Genomic DNA, 16,816 nt, shown 5'->3' with positions numbered 1-16,816 from the left:
CTAATGAATTAGACAGGGAAGCAACTAGACCTTTTGAAACTATAAACATGTTATTTGCAGTTATTTGTGGAGAAAGTCGAGTCGAGTCAAGAGAATTGTTCATGATACAAGACGAAGAACCCAAATTAATAAACGATATTAATAACTCTTGTATCGTGGAAATGGATCTGTTAGATAACTAATTAATTATATTTCATCGGAGATTAGCCAATTACGCGTAAAGTATATTGCACAAGTGTGTGCAATACACAGGTGCACTCTGTACCTTCACTCCGGTGAGACGGCAATCCGACATAATCAGAGATCAGGCGCAGAACCAACGGCTTCACGTACGTAGAAATATTACTAATTGAACTGGCTTTTCGTTGGGCTGCTTTCAATAAACAGTAGACTAAATCTTCGATACCATCTCTACGGTATACCTATCAAATTGAATCATTTGTAAAACACTTTGCACTATGTGATCCATTTGCGCGATAGATTGAAAAAAAAATGGCTAACCGTGATTTCATGAACTGTGTTTTGTAGTTTAACCTTTTTCTTAAAATTTTGATTGATATACGTTCAGTGCTTTAATCACGAAATAGTAAGTCTGTCTGTTTCGCTTAATTTTGCTTATTTCCTGGACCGATGTACTGATATCAATCAAAAGATTTATTATTTCGAATGTTCACTGATTACCTAACAAAAATGTATTTAAAACGCTAAACATTGTATTAAACAATTTTGTAATTGACCAACTTTCATAATAACCAATCAAAAATTCCTTTTGCATTTAATAGAACGCCCAGTTTTCTTCCACGACATATCAGACATGTATTCCATCGCAAAAAATGACTTAAAACAAGTCTGAGTGACATCTTCAATTCTCATCCACGCGTTTACCATGAGGTTATCTCTCATGCGAGGACCTGGATATATACTATTGTCTATTTTTGCCAACAAGCAATGGGAACCACTATTATTTTTGCTGTTAGGATACATCGTTCAAACGTATTTGGCTTTTCTATAATGCTCTTAAACTACAGACATAATCCTGCTTGGCGGCTAAAATAGACAAAACACCTCAAATTCTCGCATATGAGCCATCACTTAACGGTAAAGGCATCTGAGTAGCATCACGTCCAGTCTAAAACCAAATATATTACACTTCGTCCGTATTAAGTACATAAAGAATAATTTGGTGATATCTAGATTAGAGTCCAGCACTCCCTTAACTTAACTCACTTAAACTTGCCAACAAAAATGTTACTTTATAAAAAAAAAACGTACAAACTCAAAATGTAATCCTTTTTAGGGTCTGTTAATTTTTCTTTAAAAATACGTAACTATGTACGATCTACAAATAGTTACGCAATGAGGTAGGCGTTACGTATGTAAGTTTCAACTACATAAGTTACTTACGTAAGTTGTGCGTGAACTACTATTTCATAGAAACAGTGTTTAACATCAAAACTAAGGACCGTGTTAATAAATCAATCTTACTTTTGAGTAAAATTTCAAATAAACATTTGATATATATATGAATATTTATTTATTAAATAAATTATTTAATCAACAAAACTTAAGTTTCGATTAAAGAGCTTGTTTTTAGTTTAATATATAAAACACGGCTTTTAAAATCCGTCACATATAGTGACTTGAGATATAATTTAAGCCGATATTAATATGGGTTTATTAAGAAGCGACAATTTAAGATGCTAACCGCTACTTGAGAGTCTCCCAGTCGTTATTTCACTTCAGAGCGCAACTGAGTTGCATTTATTACAGCCCTATTATTATACACATAACTCTATTATTAATTTCTGCCTTCCTCCGCAGAAAACGAATAGTTTGCAAGTCGCGAAAAATAAACTTATATAAGTAAACAGTTTACAATGTTAGCTACTATAGTAACTTACGTAAGTAACAACTCACGTATGTAAAACTTACAACTGTAACGCATAGTTTAAACCATGTAGCTACGAAAAGTACTCAATTAAACCTAATAATAATCGTTATTAATTTGATAGGTTCGTTATCAAAGAAATATCTGGCTTTCTTTAGAGGTTTTTAAGTTAAGGGCGCGTTGGTAACAGCTTACATTCTTATTCTAATACAAATACAATTCGCAATATTAACACGTAGAAAATTGGCAAGTTTACGCATCGGGTGACACGACTTTTGGGAGGGGTATACTATCATAAAGAACAAGGATTATTAGAAATTATAAACAATTACTTGCAACTGTTCTAATTAAGTTTCATATACTTTACATGAAATAAAATGCTACTTTTGATGGCAGTATTCTCGCGTGAACAAAGTCGCAACTAGTACAATATAAAGGTAACTAAGATCTTATCCTTAGGTAGGATCCTAGATCTAGGGAGGAGTCTAGGTCTCCAAAACATAGCAGTATAGAACCAGCCTTCCAAAAGATGTATCGCCCGATATTATAATAAACAGACGTAACTAAATATAATACATTAAGGTATTTACAACGGATACAAATACATTTTGAATGACCGAGAAAAGCTACAACTCTAAAGCATCACAATCTAATAAATAGATATCGAATCATGAGATTTACAGAGTAATACGTATTTTACTTTAAGGGGACCCCATGTATGCGTCGCAAAAGGGAACCCCAATGTCCTGAATGAGCAAGGCAACTGTAAAAGATTCGTTAAAATTAATTTTAATTTTATTTTTACTCTTCGATATAATATAATATCAGCTCTGTGTTATATACTGTCCTACTGTTGGGCACGGGCCTCCTCTGCTACTGAGAGGGATTAGGCCTTAGTCCACCACGCTGGCCTAGTGCGGACTGGTAGACTTCACACACCCTCGAAATTCCTATAGAGAACGTCTCAGGTATGTAGATTTCCTCACGATGTTTTCCTTCATCGTTACTTACTCTTCGATATTTTCATTATATTAACAATGACTTTCTTTTGATCTAAAATCAGCATGAACTTGCCAAATACAATGGACGCTCAGTGCATCCAATAAAAAAACACCGCCCTTCATCCGTGCCTGCGATCTAGACACTCCCCCTGTTGTTTTATTGGTTAATAATTCTCTTTTAAAACATATTTAAAACACAAAGCGGACACAATAGGAGAACAGAATATGTCGCTTAGTCATAAATGTACGCTTTTTTATACGTACGTAGTAAATTGATCCCACTGCACTTAATGGTAAGTCGAATAGGGTCCAATAGAATGTCGACTGACGAGAGATGATTACCCTCAACAGTCGACACAATAATGCCGGCCTGTTGGAACCGGATATACACAGGCTGAACCCAAAACGCGACACTTACGTGGGTCACTATGGCGGGGTTGGGTTTTAACACCGGGTAGTCGCTATCAGCGCGGATATAACTATATCCCACCACCAGTAAAGCCGTTTGGGGTCCCCATAAATATGGACGTACAAAAAACATTTTATATATAATTCGATATCCACTATAATAAGTTAATATTGCTAACTTAGATGAACGATGCAATATTTACAACGTCTTAATGTACTTATGGCTAAAAAACAAGTTTGAACGAAATTTTTGCCTCATGAGGTAGAAAATTAAATTGTGCATTAAGTACACAACGTGATGGGAGGGGCAAAGTGGGGGATGTTACCACAACAAAAAAAAAGGATAAAAATATTATTAATAAGATTTGAATACCATAGTGTAAATCAGTTAATGAATAAATCTAACAAGTGCCAGTGTCTAAATATTCATTATTTTTAGGATTATATAAAAAGAGGCTTTATTTCCTAGTATCAATAAAGCTTGTTTTCGTTTATCGAAGAAATCTACTCACGAGCAAAGAAATCTTCATGAACAGGTAACTTTGCCCATCCCAATAAAATTAAATAAAAAGGGAGAAAATAAAATTTCGCCTTAAATCAATAACTTCTTAACCTACTTAACAAAAGCGATATTTACATTTTTGTACATGAAACGCGTAAATTATAATAAGTTAGTAATACTGTAAATAAATTTAAAGCTTACATTCCAAAAAACTATAAAAACTAAAGTTTAAAAAAATATTCAGTCAATTATCATTTTTCAATGGTTTCAACAAAAATTGCAAAAACAATTTAATATCTAACATTAGTAGGTTTTTAAAGATATTTTTTTCAAAAAAGTTCTATTTTCGAAAAATATTTTTATAAAATCAAATTCTGTAGTTTCTATTTTAGTAACGAAATAGGCTACATTAAATCATTCTTATGAGTATCTGACGATCATAATCAGAAATTAATAACAATTCCATTCTCTTGTTTATACTTATATCTAGATCTTCTGTTACAGCAAAGATTCTTGAATTTACAAAGGAAATGTATTAAGCCTTTAGAACCTACATTATTCTAGATTATTCTTTGAAGATCGCTCCTAAACTATGTTTTATAAAGTTAGGATAGCATAGAGAATAATAAATTAGACGTATCAATTCTTAACGTGCGTTTTACCTGGAATATTCCAAATTTAAAATAGTTAAAAAACTTTTCTATATTGTTACTGGCAAACAATACATGAAACATCAACTGCTTTTAAAAATGGAATTTAACGAAATTTATATTCCGATTATGAATTCAGAAATTGACACAAGCCAGTATAATCGATAGAGATCGATTCGTTCGAATTACAAATTCGTTATCGATTTAATTGCACACGTAATTAATCATTCGAATCAAAATCGTAAATCACAAATAAACTCTCATCAATCTTATAATTTTATTATTAAATCATTACTTGCTCGTTCGTTACAACCGATAGTCTAGTTTCAATTCCACAGTTTGGATTATGATAGCTGACGCAATCTAGCTCTTACGACATTGTAATAGAGTCTACCTCTAATTGCAGACGTGGTGGTCTCGTTTATACCGGCAGAGTTCGCAGTGGACTCGACAGCACCAGACGAACCTGCAGCGGCACTTCTCCTCGTGGTCCCGGACCCTGGTCTGGTACCCTCGCCCGCAGCAAAGGAGTCTGCAGCCGTCGAGTCCTGCTGATGTCCTGTTGCAGGTTCGGCCTCGTGTGCCCAGGATGCCAAGCCTGAAAACATAGAATTTGTGGATGTTGATATAAAAAATAATTCATAATAGGAAGTTCCGAAGTGAGTTTTCAAAGAGGTCACCATAATTAACTTGATTGGACAGGAATAATCGTCTTTCGCCAGTTGACACTACTGACATTCACTCACTCCGCTTACGCCAGTTGACACTACTGACATTCACTCACTCTGCTTACTTACATACGCAGTGAGATCAGTATGACGGACTCGTGAATAATAGTACACATGTAGACTTGAGGTCAGTATGATGGCACGCAAGGAATAGTGGACATCTAGACTTATCAAATTGTCCTTACTCGTCATTAGGCTCGCAGTAGTCGGGCGAGTCCTCGAGGTACACGAGGTCGGTCTTGTTCGGTTTCTTCATGTCTGGCTGCAAAGGCCGCAGCTTGCGCATGTTCTTTCCTTTCTTGCGGTCCACCACCTGTAATGACAATAAAAAATATAGTATTTTGAGTGGATGTTTATAAAGGAATAATTTATGCCTACTTTTTTTACGAACATAAATTTATAGGAGGCGGCGTTTAGTCACAGGCAGCTTCCGACCCCAAAGGAGGTGGAGGCCATGAAGACCTCTCTGTCTCTACAGCGAGTCTGCGTGGAGTAGTGGCGTCTTACGCTGGGGGCCCCGTCAGCAGGGCTTCAAACTGTCATGGCAGTGTAACCTGTCTTTGCAGAGCGGTTGGATAGGCGCCACGGCGCGGCGCGGCAGTTTTCGGTTAATACAAATACTCATCGAGCATGGCTACTTCGGTTAGTATTTGTACCAGATCGTAGATACGGAGGTTTCGGTCGTGTATCACCATTATGACAACTTTCCGCTGGATACGACCCAACAAGTCAGGCCCGGCCTGGGACGAAGAGCGCGACAGGGGCCTGTTCACCATTAGTACGTGGTGACCACCGGGATTGTCGGCAGCGTGGAAGGCAGGCCACATGCTACCGTTGATGTGAGTAGACCCCGACGTACGCGACACTCGTGTGTGCGTGTGGTACTGTACCTGCGTGAGCTTGACGTGCGAGGCGCCGTCGTAGCGCGTGAGCAGCGCGTCGGCCACCGAGCGCAGCGCCGGCAGCCGCCGCCAGCACACGCGCACCGAGCACGACCCCGACATGCCGTGACACTTGCACACGCGCTGCATGCGCCCGCGCACCGCCTGCCGACACACATACACACGCATCCTATACATGCTTCGACAATGCATTGCTCTAATACTACTATCTGCATCTGTATCAAACATCGTTTCATTCCGCAGTACACATCATTTGTTGTCTATTACAAGCTACTATAATCATTTTCACTCAATTGTCAAAATATGATTTTCGATGTCGATGTTATGTTGATACGGTATTAGAGAAAAAAGAGAATAGTAAAATATATTATATGTGTGTATTCTGTATGTCTGTATTCTATTAAAATTAATAGAATACACACATACAGAATAGAACAGACATCAACTTAATAAATAAGAGAGAATATATAAATAAGAAATTATTACAAAAGAAATCAACAGGTTTAGTCATACGTTAACTACTAATATTACACCCTTATAAAAGTTTTTTTTTTTTTTAATTTAGTGTGGTATCTACTGTCTTTAATGAGGCCTTGGGCCGTATAAATCAACGGGGCCCTTAGCTGCAACCCAAAAAGACCTGTATAGAGGCTGATAGAGGCCATCTCTGATAATAGTACAGTAAGGTCCTCAGTAGCAGAGGAGGCCCGTGCTCAGCAGTGGGCAAGTATATAATACAGGGCTGATATTATTATTATTATTATTAAGGTCCTCACCCTGCGCCCCGCCTCGTTGTTGTGCAGGTTCATGAGGCCCTCGTCGGTGCTCCGGTCTTCCCGAGAGTCCACGAAGTCACGGCTGTACATCTCACCGTATCTTATGTCCTGGAATTTAGTTATTTCATATTAATCACAGTGGTTTTTATGGTTGCCCGTAAGATCCACAAAGGCTAATAAATTTTAGAGCACAAAAATAGATAAGAAAATCTCACACTAACTCTAACGATCTAGGAATGGATCTAGTACCTTCTATCTCTCATGTTTTGACATTGCTATTATATGAATAGACCCTGTCTATCTGCGAAGTTATGTGTGTAATATTATCAATATCGTTAGCTTTAACGGTGAAGGAAAATTGTAAGGAAACCTGCATACTCAAGAAGTTATCTAATAGGAATTTTGAGGGTGTGTGAAGTCTACCAATCCGCACTAGACCAGCGTGGTGGACTAACGCCTATCCCAGTAGTAGAGGAGGCCCGTGCCCAGCAGTGGGACAATATGTAATACAGGGCTGATATTAACTTCGTCCAATCCAAGGTATGTTTGAAACCTTCGGGGCTTCCTGTTGAAAGACCGTTGCATTTCAAACTAAGATATCGTTGCTGTTTAATAATATTCAGGGTCTATTCCTTAAAGCTATATTTGATATAGAAGGTACCAGACCCCGTTCCAATATCGGACAGAGTTTAGAGAAAACCTACTTACCTAAAGTATCCTTCATTAGAATTTGATGCACACTATAGCATGACTAAGAACTAACCCTTTTAGTAAACAGGCATGTGCCCAGCATTGGGCTATAATCCTTCTCAGAAGGGGAGGGGATGCTTGTGGCAGTAGTGGAACAGTATATAATACAGGCCTGATATTATGATAAACTTTCCATTCTAATTTTCCTTACACAATTATACCGACCTAATTCGTTAGACCACTTTCTTAAATGCTTACCCTATTATATTCTAACAAAAATTATATCACTTTATTCAGATAAACTAATATTAGTATTAGTGAAGTCCAAAAAAGTGTCGACCAGCAAGGTGAACCTCAATGAAATTTATTATCTTATCATATTTCCCACTAATCTTATCTTTAATGTAATTTAGCACAGATCGACCATGCTCTGGATTAACATATTAGCTACTATTTATCACGCTAATTTAGTTCCGTGGGAAGAATTTGAATTTTGTAAGTAGATGAAACTGGTGTAGGTATATCGCAATGGGTCGCCACAGTGATCTCTATAAATGACTTCCTTGATACAGATTTATCTAGAGAGGAAATCGAAGGAAATAATTTGCACATACATTGTGATCGGCAAAAACATTAATCTACTGTTTTAAGGTTTAATTTTCTTTGTATGTCGTGATTTATGTGTTTTGTTGTAATGAACAATTTTTATAATTATGTAAGGTGTGCGAGGAGACTCGCTACACTGGACCCGTACCTCTGAGCAGCCGCCCCACTGCCAGTGCCGCGGCGTGCGCTTGCGCACCCGGGAGTCGCACGAGCAGTCGTTGAGCTCACCGCGGCTGCACGCGCGCGCCACGGCGTGGGCGAGCGCGGCCGAGGACAGCGCGTGTACAAACGCGGACTCGCGCGACTCTGCAATGACAACACTCCAGCTAACCAACAATGAACCGACACACATATGACTTACAGTTTATATTGAATCATAACCTATATTTAATTTAAGTATCTTATTATTGTACATCTAAGGTAACAAGGACTAAGCTAAGCAAGAAGTACTAATGGCTGTGTTATCACAATTGGCGATTTCTTCCAGACAGCCTTTGTATAGGCTTAGCTAATTAGAAAAAATACAGCGGGCAGTCATCAATGGGTAGTAAAAGGGGTTCGAAAACAGATGTACATAAATATTATAATTTAAAAATAACTACGTATTATATACTTAATATAAAACTAATTATATAAATATTGATACATTAAATACGCAGCTACAATACAACATATATATGACATCCAGTAATTAACAGAAATAAAATATAACAGTGACATTAGCGTTGTTTAAAGACTTTTAAAAATGTTAAGAAATTTAGTCCAAGTATTCTTATCTCTTTAAGATATAATAATGTTTGTAAAAATGTTTGTAAAGTAAACGCATTCATGTATATAAATATTATTATATTTTTACGTAATAATTTTAAATAATTACGAATCCACTAAACATTAAACAAGAATTCTAAGGAATACTAGAAGCACAACACCACATTCCTTGAAGTTTACTCCACGACTTAAAATAGGTCACAAAACAAAAATAATCAAACCAGATACCAAAAATATCAAATATTTTACGTAAAAAATGTTTCAAATAATCATTTTCACAATCCACACAACTGGTTCATTGACCAACGGTATGAACCAGAATTTCAAGACCTTACCCTACCTTCCAAAAATGGACTCTCCCAAAAATATCACAGCTCAATATACACTAGTTGAAGTTAAGTATTTAAAACATATTGAGCTACTCATTCAACAAGGGCGCACACGCCAGCAGTCGACATGAGAAAATAAACAAGTTGAAATTCCTTGAAGCTAACAGACAACGGAAGATGCTGTCAATCATGCATCAAGGTAAAATTGAGGAAGTTACTGCGTGTTAGCTAATCAGATTTGTTTAGGCTAGTCTAGATGCTGCGGACAGACGGGTGAGTAGCTGGCCTGCAACACTTGTCCTTGATAAATTTACGGGGATATGAACTGCGCTTGTCACTCTGAGACATTGGATGATGATGATAAGACATTAGATGAAGTATTAATATAATAAATCTATCTTCAAATGAAAAGTTTTTATCAACCAGCTAAATCACTGGAACGATAGCGCCGAATTACTATCCCAAAACTAGATTTATCTGAGTTTTTTTATACGGATTCGGTTAAGTGACTCCACTGCACCTGATGGTAAGTGGAGTGGAGTCCAATAGAATGTTGACTGACGAGAGATGATTAGCCCTCGACAGTCGACATAATTATGCCGGCTGATCCCGTAACGTGACACACATACGTGGGCTACTATGGCGGGTTTTAACACCTTATGTACAGTAGTCGCGGGCGGATATAAAATATATTCTGCCATCAACAAAACCCAGTTGAGTGTTTATAAGTTACATTATATACTTATATGTATTTGATATTTTATATGGACGATACTACAAGAACCTAGTGTCGTCATACCCAGAAACACTTGAACATCACAATTCCATATGGCAGCATAGTGCTCTTGAATAGTTTTATAATAATCTTGCATGTGTCATGCGAGTAACTTGTCTAATGTAAATCAAACTTTACAAACCAAACCAAGACTCAATATACCCACGTAATTTTTTTCACCTTACTAATCTTATTCAATATTAAAACCACGAAAGATTGTAATTTTTTTTGAATATTTGTTAGAAAACGCAGAGAATAGAAACCGCTAAATGGATTTTGATGAAATTTGGCACACAGATAGGCTGTATCCTGGATATCATTTTACTTTTGCCTCGGAAACATACAGTTGAAGCTTTATTTCGAAAACAAAACCTAGTAATCCAATTTGCTATACCGTTACATAAATCTGACGATATTCTTTATTTTTATTACTCGTTAATCTTTAACTACTATTCCGATTCTGGAAACTTCTTCCACCAATAGAAAACTACATTACGCCTCCATGCTATAAGCATTTATCTGGAAAATGGATATGGACAAACGAAGGCGCAAGCATATATCCTTACTTTAAAGCCAGTACTTATAACTAATTTGGGTATTTAGTAAACATTTGTTGACGAATGGTCGGCGCAGCATTCACTAACTTCAAAGAACATGTGGCATCCTTTTGAACTTTATGATATTTTTGATTTGTTTAAATTGTTAATTAGAACAGCGGATTGTTAAGACATTTGGAAGCAGTTTTATAGCGAGCATGTGTGACAAAGCGTTATGGGGTGCGCATGTTTTTAAGTACGGTTTCGAAATCATTTCTAAGTATGTGTGAGTAGATTTGTTGTCTTAATGCGTAAACTTTATTGTTAAAAAATAAAATGCTTTAATCATCACGCAGGCTAACATAGTTGCACTTATGATCAGTCAAGGTACATGAGAGTATTTAATTATAATTATAAATAATAATAATTTCTCCCAATTAAATCGCTTTTTATATTGGAAACATTTTATACTAGTTGACCCGACAGACGTCCCGTCTTAACTATGAATTTGCAGCGCGCATTCTGTCAATCGCTGACAGTTATTTCAAACAATTGACAGTTATATAAAACTAATATTTTCGTTAAGTTTTCTTAAATTTTCTAATATACTGTGCAATTTTTTGAATTTTTTCTTTCCTAAGATCCTTCTCCTGACAGAGGAAACAGGGATTCATTTTTATATATATAGATATGCTTTAATCATCACATAGGCGAATATTTGCACTTATGATAAGTCAAGGTACTTACATGAGAATATTGAATTATTTCTCCCAATTATGTAAGTCGCTTATATAACTGCAAACATTTCATATTGGACACTATAGCTGTAATATTAAAAATATCTTAATAAATTACGAAAATTAAAGACGTTAGGCAACAGCACGGCCCCTGCATCGGTCTGATTTTCTAATGATTATAACTTTTTTTTTTATTTTTCATTTCGGAAATAAATGGTATACATGCAGACTGAATGCCACAGGCTGTATATGCTGGATGTTGAACTCACTGTATTTGAGCACTCCGCCGAATATGTCGGTGGCGTTCTCCACGGTGCTGCAGTTCCACCGGCTGTGGCGGAACTGATGCTGGCACTCCTCCACCGCCTGCTGCGCGCCTGTCTGGAGGACCTGAGGAACAACCACGTATCATATATGTATTCAACAGTATATAGTACGCAAACCCAAAATACAGTCATTTTGACATCGTGTTACTAAATGAAACCACATACTTATCTAATTGGAAATAATACTTTACAATAAGTTACTTGTGCCGTAGTTGTAAAATACAAAAGTGTAAGTTTCGAAAAAAATGTTAATAAAAGTCATTTTACGCGCCTCAAAGCCACTACTACTAAGAGAATTTGTTGCAGTGGCAACATCATACTTTCAGTCAGAAATACACCCACGCACACGCCATATTCTCATTAAACTACAAAATTATCAAATTTCAGAAAACTAGAACCTGGATTTTTCGTGAAAATATTAGTTACTAATGGATAATTATTAGCACAGTGTCAGCAAAGGTAAAGTCGAGTATGTGATTTCATTTAGTAAAGCAATGTCAAAATAACCCTGTATAGTACAATATTATAGTACGGTTGGCAACTCTATCGGCTAACCGCGCGAAGCGAGGTGGGTCGCTAGTATAAATATACAATATAAACGCTATACTTAACCGACTTCAAAAAAGGAGGTTCTTAATAAGACGTGATTTATTAACCAATTGAAAAAAAGGAGTAGATTCATAATTTAATGTGCATTTTTTTTTATACTTATTAACTTAGAACTCAGTCATTATCGATTTATTGTTATTAATCAATTTGGAAAATTCTTTTATTATTTGATCTTTCAAATAATAAAAAATGCTTATACTTCCGGATAGGTTCGGAATTGAATAACGGAATGACGATTCGGAATTCGATTCTTAACTTAAGTAATACTGGGTTTTGAAAAAAATTACGTCGATCCCAATTAAAGTAGGACAAAGTTGTTTGAGATACTACGAAACCACAAACTCATGCTTAAAATATATTCAGAAGTGTACAAAACACATAACCAACTTTTCGCAACAATATTAATGTTTTTTAATTTTTATATTTTAAAAGGATACTCTTTGATACATTTTCACCGAAGACATTAAAGAGCATAGTTAGTTATAATCGGGACATCAAAACCAAATTTGTGCTCCAAAAGTAATTACCAATTGGTAATAAGTCGTTGTCTTATTTAAAATGATCGCGCGACAAGATGTCACAGCATCCATTAATACAAACAATTCTATGGGACCAATCATGAGGTCAATCTTTCGATTAAAAAAATAATTTTCCAAATCGGTTCATAAATGAGCGAGTTCTGAGGTAACAAACATACAAAAAAAATCACCTCGAATTGATAACCTCCTCCTTTTTTTGAAGTCGGTTAAAATAACATATATACAGAAAATATGCTAATATACCTATTAAAAATGGGAAAATCACGATTTGGAAATATATTATGAAGTATTTTACATTGGTGTAGATTGAATAACCATCACATAAGCGCAAAACTTTTGTATGACAATCTTTCCAATGTCCGTTGTACATAATTTTAGTACTCTTCGATTTTCGAATATTTAAAATAAGAACGCAATTAGTTAATTAACTTTTTAAACCCGACGCTAAGGAAATCAGATTGAGCCAATCGTTAAATTCAATATGCCTTTATTATCTACATTGCAATCTCAATTAAGTTTGATATCGTTAAGTTTACGTTTTATGAGCGGCGCAAGTGGTGTGCGCAGTTTCGAAAGAACGGTATGGCAATTACAATTTTATTTATGTACGTAACAGTGGGTCATTTGATGGTAAATAATCCTAACCGTCATTAGATAGCTACATTATTATTATATGTATACTGTCTCACTGCTGGGCACGGGCTTCCTCAACCACTGAGAAGGGTTAGGCCTTAGTCCACAACGTTGGCCTAGTGCGGATTGGTAGACTTCACACACCCTCGAAATTCCTATAGAGAACTTCTAAGGTATGCAGATTTCCTCACGATGTTTCGCTTCACCGTTAAGCAAGCGATAATTCACAAATACACACATATTTTTTAGAAAAATCAGAGGTGTGTGCCTTTTGGGATTTGAACGTGCGGACATTAGTCTCGGCAGTCCGTTCCACAACCAACTAACTAACTACAAAATAAGGAAGTGTAATATTACCATACTGTATCTCCGTACATTGCCAACTTGTCCCCTTAATGTTTTTATGAACAAAATAAAATCGGCATAAAGTACAAACGATTCCGGCAATAAATGTGATGTTTACGACAAGTTTAATTAACTGCGCGTCTGTAGTTAACGTCACCAGTTAACTCTTACCATTAAATTGGCTCTCATGAAGCCATTTCACTTGTTCCTATTCAATATACTCACGACTGTACCTTAGGGATAGGCAGGTTTATTGAGTACATCGATGTCACATTTAATCCAATCTAGGGAAATTTATACGTACAGTCGGAAACAAAAGTAGCTGAACACATTCAAAACGATTCTACAAATTAACTGCAAAAGGAAAATATTTAACCCTTTGAAATTTATTGTCGTGAAGAAAAACCGAATGTTGAAAAGACCACAATTATTTAAACACGATTTAATGTTAAATTTGTACAGCTACTTTTGTGGCTGACTGTACGTGTATATATAAATTTATGTGTAGACCCCCAAATGTCGCAGAGGCCTTTATGCAATCATATTTCGCTGAACTTAATATCCGTCTCATAATGATGTGCCTGTCTCATATTACACAAACTTTCAGATTTCGTATTGACTGAGGTCACTTTGCCCAACCCGGGATTTGAACCCGAGACCTCAGAGCGAAAATATACCGCACACACAATACAAAAACGCCACCGAAGCAAGCGGCGAAACCGTGTACGAAACCGTCGGTACGCAAGTTCGACTCGGACTGGACTGAATTTTTAACAAACTTAACTTCGTCTCTAGAAAGAAAAATTAAGTTAAAATCGGTTATAACATTAAATAGATACTCGTCATAAACTATTAGTACTCTTACGCCCGCATTCATAGACATTATTTATCTAAGGACGGAACATTGCTGTGATAACAAGTCTGTTTCTCAGCTTTGTTTATCTGACAGCCAACTAGATTAAAGTTATATCTCAATATTAGCCAATCACAACGGCCCTATGTCTACGCACTGCGACGGCTGCCATGCCGTCAGCACTGAGAAACAGACTTGTTATCACAGCAACGCTCCGTCCTTAGATAAATAACGTTTATGAATAAGGGGGTTATCTATATATCGACGGTTAAAAGGCTAATTGACTTAGCGACATTGTTTTTCGAAAAAAATTATCTAGGTTAAAAATACATAGAAAAACGTGCTGATTTTAAATATATATGAAAGTTAGGCTGGCTTGCACAACGGCTTGCTAAACATATTTAACGTTAACACATTTAAAACTTCATGCTGTCACTGTCATCTTTTTAAGAGTTGAGGAAGACAGCACATGATTAAAACAAATTAAGCTTTAATCATATTTAGTGAGTGGTTGTGCAAGTGATCCTTAGTGTTGCAAAAATATGTCGCTTAAGTTAATTAGCCTTTCAACCGTCGATATGTATTTGCCGAGACCCTCCTACTGTTAAAACTTTAAAGAAGAATCACTTAGATGTTTCAAATACAATTTTATTTCACAGTATTAGAGGTTATACTTTAAAAACAATTTCTACCAAACGGACTATTTTCCTCGACTAACGCTCATACTACTCGTGTTGCCAGTTGTTTTACTTTTTTATAAAAATATTATCGAGTGTCATCGGTGATACGAGCACAAATAATTGTTATATAAAATTATTATTCGTAAAAGTAATATCAATTATATAATTTTAAAGTAGGTAAATAAGCCTATCGATATTTTTAACACTACTTGGTATTTAAAACCGAAGCATTGTTATAACCGGTGTCGCTATAACCGGATTGTATTGTGTAATACCTGTATCATCTTATCGGAGAGCGTGCAGAGCTGCTTCTGCCGCTCGACGAGGTACTCCAGCCGGTGGCAGCTCTCCTTGTGAAGCGTCGTCACCGTCTCCAGGGAAGTGTTGCCTGTGATGCTAGCGGGCCGCGGCGCTGCCAGGTTCCTGGGGAAGAAAAGATGACCCGTACTTGAATTACTTGTTCCTGGGGAAGGAAGGTTATTAGCATGATTGGCCAGTATTTGAATTCCTTGTAATTGTAAAATACAAATACATATGTGGTATTTGTGTTTAGTATTTCAAATACCTAACGCTGAAGTATTGGTCGACATTCTATAGGACGAATAAGACAGTTGAAGGCACCCAAAAACCGAAAACCTAATATCAACTCATTAATTACATAAGTTTATACAATTTCTTTAAGCAAAAAATATTAAAGGAGGTTTATAGCGTACCGGAAACGGATAGAGCTTGTTAAGTTGGCGCGACGATTTGTCAGTGTTGCCAACCTGATGGCCTTTACACATGCAACAGCTTCGTTTAATGTTATTGATTGGCGACTTTTTTATTTATAATTGGGTGAATTTTAACGAGTAGGTGGGTCAGAATTTCCACCCAATACCCTAATGTAGGAATAGTCTTGTATTCAATTTCACATATTAACGCAACTTTAAATTTATTTATTTTAACTATTTATTTGCTTGAAATTATTATTCCTGTTCTTAATCATTTTTAACTATGTTCCCTTCGGAGGTGGGCGCTGTTAACTGCAACAGTTAGAGTAACTAACTAGTGCAGTTAGCAACTATCTATCGTACCTATTTCATGTATGTCTTTTGGTAACTAATAAATATTATTATTATTAGCTTATGTATGAGCTATGATTAAATACATCTTGGGTTCGAATCCTAGATTCAGTAACATTTTATTTTATTTTTATTTATTTATTTTTATTCAAAAGGAACAGAAAACAGTTACACATAAATAAGTAAAGGTTAAAATTACACGTGTACTGCATAATAAACATGTAACCAACACCACTGTTCACAGTTTATAATTTTATTGCCATTTTGAGAAGATATTGCTACTTTTTCCCGATATTAAATCCTCTTAAAGGGATTAACGCTACACTATCGATTGGTCATGAAAACTAATGCAAGTCCTTTCGATAACATACTTAATGAAGAACTTGTTGCGTCAACCCCACATTGATTATAATATGACTAACGATCAAATTGTATCTACGACTTATACAAAAAAAACTTTTCCTTTAAAAA

The 16,816-nt window shown here is 36.0% G+C and overlaps 1 protein-coding gene across 1 annotated transcript; it reads right to left on the bottom strand.

Moving 5' to 3' along the window:
* Positions 1–964: 964 nt before the first annotated feature.
* Positions 965–15,871, bottom strand: LOC115447391 (protein Wnt-1). Its single transcript, XM_037443222.1, has 8 exons — positions 15,847–15,871; positions 15,557–15,744; positions 11,566–11,686; positions 8,300–8,457; positions 6,856–6,963; positions 6,068–6,223; positions 5,363–5,490; positions 965–5,047 (listed from the first exon to the last, which is right to left on the bottom strand). The coding sequence occupies exons 1-8, from the start codon at positions 15,869–15,871 to the stop codon at positions 4,846–4,848; spliced, it is 1,086 nt and encodes a 361-aa protein (XP_037299119.1). The 3' UTR covers positions 965–4,845.
* Positions 15,872–16,816: the final 945 nt, after the last annotated feature.

This window comes from Manduca sexta, chromosome 5 (genome assembly GCF_014839805.1).
Source record: "Manduca sexta isolate Smith_Timp_Sample1 chromosome 5, JHU_Msex_v1.0, whole genome shotgun sequence".
Taxonomy (NCBI): Eukaryota; Metazoa; Arthropoda; class Insecta; order Lepidoptera; family Sphingidae; genus Manduca; species Manduca sexta.
The sequence above is the reverse complement of the archived record's forward strand: the minus strand, read 5'-3'. Positions and strand labels throughout refer to the sequence as shown.

Bases quoted from the DNA above. Each gene is read 5' to 3' on its own strand.
- LOC115447391 (XM_037443222.1), bottom strand. From the start codon at position 15,871: ATGTCGACCAATACTTCAGCGTTAG. The intron at 15,745-15,846 runs GTATTTGAAATA...TTCCTTCCCCAG, and splicing joins GACCAATACTTCAGCGTTAG to GAACAAGTAATTCAAGTACG. The intron at 5,491-6,067 runs GTACAGTACCAC...TTGTCATTACAG, and splicing joins CGCACGTCAAGCTCACGCAG to GTGGTGGACCGCAAGAAAGG.